At 38.8% G+C, this 11,754-nt stretch overlaps 1 protein-coding gene across 1 annotated transcript; it reads left to right on the top strand.

Annotated features, from left to right (window-relative positions):
- The first annotated feature begins 9,249 nt into the window (after positions 1 to 9,249).
- LOC122094392 (secreted RxLR effector protein 161-like) lies at positions 9,250 to 9,999 on the top strand. The gene has a single exon (XM_042665185.1). It carries the CDS (start codon positions 9,250 to 9,252, stop codon positions 9,997 to 9,999), a length of 750 nt encoding a protein of 249 aa, XP_042521119.1.
- The last annotated feature ends 1,755 nt before the right edge of the window (positions 10,000 to 11,754 follow it).

Here is an 11,754-nt window from a genome sequence, read left to right as displayed (position 1 = left end):
AGAAGATGGGAGGTAGATGAATAGTGGTTGCTGGAAGGGATGGAATAACTTACAAGAGAGGAGGAAGGTTCGGAGAGTTTCAGTAGAAAGAAAAAGGAGGAGAAGATGGGTTCAGGTTCAGTTAAGGAAAAGGGTTGTAGGTTTGGAAGAAGAAGTGGGAGGTGGCAGCCACGAAGAAGGGAAGGAGAAGAAGGAGAAGAATAAGTAGTTGTAGGCTTATGGATTCAGCAACAAGGAATAGAAGAGAAGGAGAAGATGAGAAGAAGAAGAAGAAGAAGAAGAAGAGGAAGAAGTAGAAGAAGAAGAATAAGAGTAAGTAGTTGCAGGTTTATGGATTTAGCAATGGGGAAGAAAGTTTGGGAAGAGTTGAGAAGATGGAAACAGGTCGGCCATGGCAAGAGAAGTGGTTGGAGAAGAAAGGAAGAAGAGATAAAGAAAAGGGAGAAAGGATTAGGGTTCTTGGATCCTAATCCAAGGGCCTAGATCTAAAGGATAAAACAATTAACAATTAAGTAGAATCATAAAGCCAAATGTAAATTTAAAATCAATTTAAAAAAAAAATAATTAATTCTGAATGAACCTAATTACATCTAATTGAACCGGATAAAACTAAAATGAATATAATTAAACCAATTAAACAAAAATCATATTTAATTGAATCGGGTTACTTCTAATAAACCATATTAAACCAAAATGAAACTAATTAAATCTAATTAATATAAATGAACCAATTATTAATAAATTAGAACCGAATCTATTAAATTAGATAAACTAGTTCTATATTGCAATTAGGAGAAGAAAAATACTTTAAACCTGGCTTTAATCAAGAAACAAGGGGAGATAACCCTTGTGCTTCAAGCCCCAAATCGAACCGAACCGGACTAGATCTCCCAGCTCAAGGAAGAATTAATGTGTTAAACTTTTAGACTTAGAGAATATTTGATTTTAGAGGGAAGAAGTTAGTCAAAACCTTGATGGGGCCATCCTCTCTCCCAAAATCTCAATTTTTTTCTCCTCCTTTTTGGAAGAGAAGAAGGGCTATACTTATAGCCTTGGGACTTAAGACAATTCTCTCTTATTTCCGATGTGGGACTAAAAAACTAGAGAGAATTGTCCAAAAAGGCTTGCTTTTGGACAAAGGGGTTTGGGTGCCATGTGGCACTCTTTGGTTGTTCGGAATGGAATCTGATACTGAACTTTGGAGTCAACTTTCGGGGGTCATATATTTCAAACCGTTAGTTAGAATTTGACGTGTAATATATCGTTAGAAAGCTCAGTCCGAGCACTATCCAATGATGTGAGACACGATTGTGGTCTTGAATGAGAACCTTTACAAAAATATGCGTAAAGTAGGGACCCAAATCATATAATGAAAGAGAGAATCGGGTGTCGATTCGCATAGTTCTCGCATCAAAGTGTAATGTCCGACTTGAGGGGACAAACAACAATAATCCACAGCATCAAATTCTAATTTTTGAAAAAATTTCTCTTAAAAGTTTATAGGAAAAAAAATGGTCATTTTCTACTCTAAGCTTGAAAATTCTCTAAGTCTAAAATGTTCAACATGTAATTCTTCTTGTGTCATCATCGCCGGGGGGTGACAAAATTAGGTGTCTACAACTAGACCACTAATTTCAGACTTAGTAATGTACTAGAAATTAGTATAATGTCAAATGAATCCATGAGCATCATATAAGGTGTGTGTGAGGGTGGTGGCCGGAGATCTCTCTCTTCTCCCCTTGGGGGGAAAGAAAGGACTTTACATTGTCCCTCTCTCCTCTCTCTTTTTTAGGGAGGGGTGTGTCATGTGTGTTTTCCTTTGGGTCCCGCATCGTTGTATCGCCACTTGGAGATACGTGGAGGCCTATTTCGTAACAGTGTAAAGTTCATCATTGAGATGGGGATTTGATGAGGGTCCAATATAGGGGATTGGGATTATGCAAAAAGGTTGGAGTCACCACCTAAGATTATGGGACTAAGACCCGGGGATGGGCCCAATTCCTGAGAAAAAGGGCCCAGAAGTTGGTCTGGTTCAGAGATTTAGGGTAAGTGTCATGTTGTAGAGTTGGGAAGGTGTTAGATACCCAATCTACCTAGTTTAACCGGTCTTCCTACTAGATGCTTAAGAATGAACATTTTCCATAGTTAGTACTATTCCGTATGTATGGCTAAGTTATCACACATATATACATGGACTGAATTTAAATAACTATGTACACTAAAACAAAGTCAATATAAAGACTATATTATGACAATTTGATTGAGAAATTATACCTGAGCTTGACCCCTATTTCAAGTCAAGAGGGGTGGACCTCTGATTAATGCTGGGACAAAATTTCTTATGGATTCTCTTGGCTCAGGAGAAGATGGTCTTAACCTCCAACTTCCTTTCCTGAGAGATGTTGACTGTGGTGATATTTGGACAGAGTTTCGGCTAGGAATGGTTACTTTTGGATTTTGGCTGAGGTGGCACTCCAGCAGAGCTTCTGCTAGGGATGGGCTACTTTCTGGTGTTGGTTGAGGTGGTACTCCAGCAGAGCTTCTGCTAGGGATGGGCTACTTCTGGGTTTTGGCTAAGGTGCCACTTCGACAGAGCTTCTGCTAAGGATGGGCTACTTTTAGGTTTTGGCTGAGGTGGCACTTCGGTAGAGCTTCTGCTGGGGATAGCCTAAACTTAAATGATGGAGGAACTTCAAAGGCCCAAAGAATAATTTGAAGATCCAAAGAACACTTCGAATCTTACGAAGATCCAAAGAACACTTCAAATCTTACGAAGATCACTTCGAAGACTAGAAGAACTTTCGAAGGGGGGAGGGAGAATAAGGAAAAATTTCTTCTATGCAAAAGTCTCACTCAACAAAGCAAAGGATTGAAGAACTTCAAAGGCCCAAAGAAGACTTCGAATGTTCGAAGAACACTTCGAATCTTATGAAGATCTCTTCAAAGACTTAAAGAACCTCAAAGGGGGAGGGGAGGAGAGAGAGTAGAGTTTCTCTACAAGGGATGCTCACTAGGAGGCTTTAGTATGAAAAACCAAAGGGAGGGGGTATTTATAGATTCCTTGGACCAATGGGGAGGAAAAAGGAATTTCCTTAGCTAATGGGGTGAAAAGTGGTTTTTCTAAACCAATGGGGTGAAAGGTAAATTTCTTTGGCCAATGAGAAAAAGTAATATTTTTTGGGCCAATAAGGTAAAAAGATGCCTTTTAGGCCAATGGGAGTTGTGGTGTGGGGTACACAAGCAGGTGAAGAGAAAATCTCTTCACCAATCCGATCATCAAAACATATAATCTGGCAATTGACGGCAGCACACGAGGCTGGGATGGGGTGCACAGAGCATGCATGGGTGCACAAGGGAGGTAGGGGTGCACGTGAGGCAGTGCGTAAGGACAGGTAGGGCACGCGGCACTGGTGGGGCGCAAGACACTAGCAAGGGCGATGGATGCTGGTAGGGGTGCAGGGGTCTGGCAGGGGTGCGGGAGGCTGGCAAGGGCATGGGGCATGTGTGAGGTGTTGGTAGGGGTGCAGGGCTCTGGCGAGGGTGCGGGGCTTTGACAGGGCCACAGGAGGCTGGCAGGGGCATGGGGCATATGCGACGCAGGCCATTGGTGCGTGGGGCAGGTGGGGTGCATGCGAGGTGCGACTAGGTGTTTCAAGATGTAATTTTTCAGGAGCGATTGATGTACCATATATTTTTGAAATCGTAATTTTAAGTACTACGCATCCGTATCATCACTTAGGACCGAATTCCTTCGTATATAAAACATCATAATTGGACCCTCCTTTTCTCTTACATGCGGTTTTCAAGATTTTGGGTGAGAATGTGATGTTTCTAGGTTGGATTACCTCAATCAATTATCATCTCCATCAATCAGAAGAAGGAAGTTGCATCCAAGATTCATAATTCATCATAGGTGGAGGAGGGGTGACAAAATTGGGTGTATATAGAATGCCCCTCTTAGGTTGAGGTCTGTGCCAAAAGCCGAAGGGCAAAGAAAAGAACAACCACATTTTATCACTCGGAGCATATACTACCATCATCTTGCTGATTAATGACGGAGTTAAAAATGCAACAGGTAATATCTCTTAACTAATTTATAGTTTAAGACTTACATGGGCTGCTAATTGTAGGAAAGAAATTCATTGCTCTTCCAATCCTCCAAAAGACGTTAGTACTTAATCTTTGATTTTTCCTATGCTGAGCTTCCATGTGTCAGTCTAGGGAATTTTGGTCTCCAGGCTGGATCTTTCGAGCTACTCTAGGCTATCTGAGACCATTGATATAAGAAAGAAATTTACTGCTCTTCCAATCTTACAAAAGATAAAAAAAAATTGATTCTTAGATTTTTCTTGACTGGGTTTCCATGTGCCATTTTAGGGAATTGATCAATGAGATCAGGCCACTCAGAGCCGATTCAAAGAGATTGGGCCACCTTGGGTCGGTTCAATGAGATTGGGCCACCTGGGGCCGGTTCAATGAGATTAGGCCACCTGGGGCTGGTTTAGTGAGAGTGGGCCATCTAGGGCCAGTTCAATGAGATTGGGCCATGATTTTTTCTGTCCTTGATTTTTTTCTGTTGATTGGGGTTCTTGAATTTGAATCATGGGATTGGAACCTTGAATTTGGACTTTTGAATCTTGAAATTTGGCTTTTGATTTGGAATCTTGAATTTTGGCTTTGGATTTGGAATCTTGAATTTTGGATTTTGAATCTTGCTTTTTGGATTTTGATTTGGAATCTTAAATTTTGACTTTTGAATCATGCTTTTTGGCTTTTGATTTGGAATCGAATCTTGAATTTTACTTTCAAGTGATTAATTTTTATCTACCTCTTGAATTTGATTTTCACCTTCCAATTTCATGTGATGTAATTTTTATCTACCAATTGAATTTGATTTTCATCTTCCATTTTCATGTGATATAATTTTCACATGCCACTCAAACTTTGACTTGGATTTCACATTCCACTTTCATGTGATGTAATTTTTATCTACCAATTGAATTTGATTTTCAACTTCCACTTTCATGTGATATAATTTTCATCTACCACACAAACTTTGACTTGGATTTCACCTTCCACTTTTCATGTGATGTAATTTCTACCAATTAAAGTTGCTTTGTAGTTCACCTTCCCCTTGAATTTGATTTTCACCTTTCAAATTCATGTGATGTAATTTTTATCTACCACAAGAAATTACTTTGAATTTTGTATTTTGTGGTAAGAATCTTTGAGTTACACCTTGGAATTGGAATCTCAATTTTTTTTTAAAATTTTTTAGAATTTTTTTTTTTATCCATAAAAATGGTCCGCCACCCCCTCTTGTTCATTCCTCATTCTGATTTTTCTGATTTGGGAACGATTTGTGAGTGGGTGAACTCGGGTTTTTTTGAATTTTCTTAGAGATTTGAAGTTTTTTGTAATTTGTCGGGTTTCTTCAAAAATTTTTGAAGATCTTCAACTTTTCTTTGAAGTTCTTCATCCTCAACTTGAAGATCTTCAAAGTTCTTGAGGAAGGAGTCATTTGGAGAATTTGACATCTAGTTGGGATTTTTTACAAATTGTGAAACTTTTTGAGGGTTTCTTATAATTTTGGAAAATATGGCTGAGAGAAGAAAGAGAAAGACTCACGGAGATGAGAGTCCCGTGGGTTGGTACACTGGAAAACACTCTATAGGACTCGGGATCATATATGCAACTCAGTATGGGGCATATGGGTGAGTCTTTGCATTTTATTCATTTCTCTTCATTCATTTATTATTGTTATTATTATAATTTATTATTTATTTTTGCTTTTTTTATTTTAGAGGCACAATGAGGGAGTACCACCGACTTTCGCTAGGTATGGTCATCTAAACACAGCTCAGGACTGATACAAGGTGCTCCCTTGCAGGGTGAGGGAGTTGGTTAATTCACCTTACCTGAACCGATTGACTTCATTAGAGACTACCAAGTTCAACCCGGCATCGGCAGGGGTTCTAATGGAGTGATGGTGGCCAAGTACTCATTCCTTCCATCTTCCTACTAGCGAGATTACCATTACACCCTTGTGCTTCTATGCACTGACAAGCATACCAATTAGAGGGAGACCCCTATCCTTTCCTGAGACTCTGATAGCACAAGAGTTTACGAATTTGACAGGCATTGATATTCAGGAAGACCAGATAGATATCTGTTTAGGCGAGATTAGTGCCCATTGGTGGAGGGCAGACCTGTGGGTGAACCCAAGTAACATTACGCAGGTGACCCATTCTTTCCTTCTATTTACTGTGGGTTAGTGCCTCTTTAGTGACCTCTGAGGTGGGGTGGATATTTATATGGCTGCCTTCTTCCGAAACATTCGAGAAGTGGACACCTGGGAATGGGGCAGGGCCGCCTATGCATACCTTCTGTGGACTTTGGACCTACTATCTTATAGAGATTGGGGCCTCAAAGGAGTAGGCTACATCATCCAGGTAGTCTCTCATCCTTGTACCCATTTCCTTTCATTTGGTTGCATTTCCTTACAATGATTTTTCAAATCAGCCCTGGTGTTAAGAGCATTTGGAGATTATAGCTCCCATACTGAAGGATCCTTAAGCATCGCCTTTTCCTATAGCCACGAGATGGGCCTAGTACTCAGGGGCTGGCACCATCATCTAGGGACCACCTCTCGTTTTCTCCTGAATAGTCTTACAGAGATAAGCCACACTTGTCATATGCTGTACTTACTTTTTCTTGAATTTGTAGGTTACTTAGAGACCATTCCAGCATCTTATGTTTCCAGACCTTGATGAAGTTACTCGGGCCAAGTACATAATAGAGAACAGAGTTCTGTTCAGGGGTATATGGGGCCATGCTTGGTATTTAGGAGAGCGGGTTACACCCTAATGGTCTAACTTTGACACACGCCTCTCTCCTTGTCTTCCCCCACCTACCATACATTGTCCGGAACACACCCTTGCAGATTAGATTGAGAGATCGATCAAAAGGACATGGGATGACTCTTTCTTGGACTAGGATAGGGATTACAAGACCTTCTGATGAGCACAATAATGTGTGAAATCTTAGGGATATAAGTGTACATTTTGCCCCATTTTGGATAGTACTACTTTTATTTTTATTATTTTTTTAGTTTCCAAGTCTACAAGAGAAAGTGCTTAAAGTGAATCAAGAACCAGTCCAAAGGTAGGACCCACTCATTGGTACCACATCCTCTCTCCTACAAAATCCTGAAGATTATTTTCTCCCCTTGCTAACTCACAAGATCTTGAAGATGCTATGCAGAGATTCCTTTATGATTTAATCAAGATTGCAAGATATTGGTGAATTGTACGAAAAGAATAGAATTTCTTAATTATGGAAACATATTCTCTCTTTCCTCACACAATATCTCAAAGAATGAGGATTTTTACTAAGATTTTATTTTATTTTATTTTCTTTCTTTTCTTAAAGAAGACTTGTAGAATGAAGGAGGCAAGAAAAAACCCTATAAAAGCCCCTTCCTCTCCCCTCCAATTTATTATTCCCCTTAGTTTATTTTCTAGTTTATGCTTAGTTTTATTCTCTCTCTCCCTCTCTCACTCTTTAGTTTTAGTTCTTCTCTATTTTTTATTTAATCACTTTTGTAATAGTTTTTTATGTCAATTAATGCAAGCACTCTTTTATTCTTATTCAGCCTTTTATGTTTATGATTTATGCAATTGAGTTGTAATTTTTAAAGTTATAGTTCTAGGCTTAGATCTAGGTGACAAGATCACAAGCCGTGGAGCATCTTTTTTTTTTCAAGATTTGTTTTCTCTAGTACTAGAAATTTCAGATTTGGTTTATTCCAGATCTGGTTTTTAGTACTGGTAGTATCTNAGGCTTAGATCTAGGTGACAAGATCATGAGCCGTGGAGCAATATTTTTTTTTCAAGTTCAAGCATTTATTCAAGTAAGTAGGCTCCTTCAGTAGTCTTCTCTCCCCCCTCTCATTCCCTCTTCTGACTACCCTTTCTTTCTTAATTTAGGATTTTTATTTTCAGTCGTTACATTATTGCTATCCCTTTTTCCCCAAGGTTCATGGCTAGTGTATGTGTTGGCTTTGCCCCTCCTAGCCATAGAACCATCAATTTATTGCTTTTATTTTAATTGTCTCCCTTTTCCTAAAGCCAAGTAGAGTAACCCTTGTAAGAGTGACTCTCTGGTCAAGTAGGGAAGCTCATATTATGATGCATCCCTCGGGCTAAGTAGAGAAACCTACTTGTGAGTCTCTCTCTAGCTTTATCCCCTTTCTTTTACTTTATTTTTATTTCAGAATTTTTTTTCCTTTATTGTTTTTTTTTTTAATTGCGTGGGTTGTTTATTTTCAGTTATTTATTTATTTAATTTTAATTGCGTGGCTTGCATCTTTAAATTCTTAGATAACGAATGGTTAGGACGTTATTTTAGCGTGGGTTTTTTATTTTCAGTTATTTATTTATTTAATTTTAATTGCGTGGCTTGCATCTTTAAATTCTTAGATGACAAATGGTTAGGACGTTATTTTAGATATATATGTTTAGGACGTTATTTTAGATACATATGTTTAGGACGGTAGTTAGAATTAGATCACAACCATTAATAGGTTCACTTTCGCATTATTAAAAGAAAAAAAAAATAAAGTGGCTGCTCTCCCTGAGTTCGACCCGTAGCTACACTGATCCATACGCTTGCGGTTATATTTAAAATCTCAAACAATGCTAGCAAGGATGAGCAATGGTTTAAGGCTTTGAATGAGGAGCAATGGTTGAAGGCTATGACTGATGAGTTAGACCAAATTGAGAAAAATGACACTTGGGAACTAGTTCCCCGACCAATCGACAAGAATGTTATGGGCACCAAGTGGGTGTTCAGGAACAAGTTAAATGAAGACGGAAAGGTTATCAGATCAGGGCCAGATTGGTGTGTAAAGGCTATGCTCAGGTTGAAGGGATAGATTTTGATGAGACATTCGCTCCAGTTGCAAGACTTGAGTCCATTTGGATGTTTTTGGCCCTAGCAGTGTACAAGGGATTCAAAAAATATCAAATGGATGTTAAATCAGCTTTTCTGAATGGCAATCTTGAAGAGGAGGTCTACATAGAGTAACCAGATGGCTTCCAGCTTGGTGATGATCCTAATGCAGTGTGCAAGTTGAAGAAAGCCTTATATGGCTTTAAACAAGCTTCAAGGGCTTGGTATTCGAGGTTGGATGCTTACTTACATTAGTTGGGGCTCAAAAAAAGTGTTGTTGACAGTAATTTGTATGTGATGACTGAGGACAATAGTCAATCGGTGGTAGTTGTGTATGTAGATGACCTAATCTTTGGGGGCCATTGTGACAAACTGTATCAACAATTTGTAGAAAAGATGAGGACAAAGGTTGAGATGTCAATGCTTGGTGAATTATCCTATTTTCTTGGGTTTCCAGTAAGTGAACAGGAGGATGACATCTTTGTATCTCAAATAAAGTATGTCAAAGAAATGTTGAAAAAGTTTGGAATGGAGGATAGCAAACCTATGGGAACACCTATGGCAGTTGGTTGCAAGTTGAGTTCAAATGGTGAGTCACCAATAGTGGATCAGACCTTGTATAGGTCAATGATTGGGAGGTTTCTATACTTGACATCATCAAGGATTGACATTCTTCAGTTAGTATGCTTAGTGGCAAGATTTCAAGCTAGTCCTAAGGAAGCTCACTTATTAGCAGTAAAAAGGATATTGAGATATCTTAAGGGGACGTTAGAGTATGGGTTGTGGTACCCAAAGACTAACAATTTTATTGTCACAGCATTCTCAGATGCAGATTGGGCTGGTAGCATTGATGACAGAAAAATCACCAGTGGCGGTGCATTCTTTTTGGGAAAAAGTTCAGTTGCTTGGCACAGAAAAAAGCATGAGTCAGTTTCATTATCTATAGCAGAGGCAGAGTACATAGTAGCAACAACCAGTTGTACTCAAGTCATTTGGATGAAGAGGCAAATTTCTGATTTTAGCATTCACAGTGATGAACCAGTGTGATGCAGGAGTCGATTACAAGTAACTAACTCCACAGTTTATAATCCCAAACAATACAAATAGGAGTAAGAAACAGAGAAATAATACCATCAAATAAACCCCCAAGGATACAATACCCATATAGGAGCAAAACCAGCCCAAAACCCAACTTGATAGGAGAGAGAAAGACCTTCTATAGAGTTGGAGAGAGAAAGGTGCGGTCAGGTCTGTGGGAGTCCAATTGAGCTGCACTTTTGGGTGTAGATAGTCCTTAGGGAGGGTATAAAAATCCCCAAATATGAAGGGCTTTTGACGGCTGGTTATGGAGTTATGCGCTTTCTTGATTTTCAGACCTGGGAGAGAGAATGTGAAGAATTCTGTAGAACAACAACTTGTCTTCTTCAGATAACCTTCAAGAGAGGATCGATTGATCTTCTTAGAGTATAGAACCAGTCTTCCAAAGGATCTGCATATCAGATCTCAAACTTAGGTAGCAATGCTGGTCGATTGGCTTCAAGAACAAGAACTCTTTGGTTGACTGATTTTGATTTTGTATGCTTTAACAGGTCTGAACTTCTAATAACAATAAACACAAAGTAAAAATAGAAAAAGAAGAATCGATGGAGGGTTGAGAAGGGTGAAAGAGAATAAAGGAATGGGTATCTCACCCCTCAGGTTTTGGGTATCACACCCCTCAAAGGTTTAGGCATCTTACCTCTTAATAACAGTTTTTTTAGCTAAAGAGTAATCACTCAATAATTTAAGTGGTCAAAGTTGCTGTCTTATTCTTAGAAGACAAGCAACTAGTCTGTTTCCCTTTTAGCATGTTTCTAATTTTTAGAATCAAAAGTTGCTGTCTTATTCTTAGAAGACAATCAACTATTTGTTTTCCATTTTAGTATGCTTCTAATTTTTAGATTCTACTTGTAATCGGTAACCAATTGGAAGTTTCTATTTTTGAGACTTTCAAATTGGAGGATTTGCCGCCCAATGTTTTATCTATATATACAAAGCAAGAAAGCTCCATAAGCTCCACGATTTTGATGAACCACTCTGCTGTATCTGCTACTGCCTTCTCCATGGAGAATTGTCTTGTGTTTTGATCAAGGCTTTGGAGTTGGTCTTTGATCCAATTGACTCTCTTTGCGGTGTGAAGCCAGAGAGGTTCCTTCACTCATATTATATTCTTATTTTGTTATTCAAGGATTCAAAGGTCTCTATTACATTCTCAGTCTATCTCAGGTAAATAGATCAACTTTCTCTCGGTACTTTCTATTTTCTGCTCTGAGAATTCTCCCTTTCTTGTTCCCCATACTATCATGTTCTAAGGTCATCCAACCACCTGATTCCCTCCCCCTTTCGATCAAGTGTTCCCCTTTCAGAGGAGAAGACTTGATCCAATTCTGGTCCCCATCAGACCAGTGGAACTTCTGAAATAAAAATCACCCGAATCCTGATCCGATTGAGTTTTTTGACCTAATCTGGTTCTGTTACTGAGGATTGATAGAAAGGCATGGTCTGATTCTGTTTTCTCTGATGTTTATACATATTTTCCTTATTATTTCAAATCCTATTTCAGTACAAAATCTGTTATCTTTTTGGTCCTTCCCTATTTCTATTCTGTTCCAGAAAACCCTAAAACTGAGATCAGTTGTCTTGATCTATGTTCTGATTTCAGTCCTTGTTTATTGATCTGTTATTGAGTTACTTTGGTTCTTTGACTTAGTGTTCTCTGTTATAGTATGCTGCATATTTGGGGTTAGGTTGATTGCTCAAACC

This window comes from Macadamia integrifolia, chromosome 2 (assembly GCF_013358625.1).
Source record: "Macadamia integrifolia cultivar HAES 741 chromosome 2, SCU_Mint_v3, whole genome shotgun sequence".
In the NCBI taxonomy this organism is placed as follows: Eukaryota; Viridiplantae; Streptophyta; class Magnoliopsida; order Proteales; family Proteaceae; genus Macadamia; species Macadamia integrifolia.
The sequence above is the reverse complement of the archived record's forward strand: the minus strand, read 5'-3'. Positions and strand labels throughout refer to the sequence as shown.

What these genes read in the sequence shown, in the direction of transcription:
- LOC122094392 (XM_042665185.1), top strand. Translation starts at nt 9,250, where the DNA reads ATGACTGAGGACAATAGTCAATCGGTGGTAGTTGTGTATGTAGATGAC.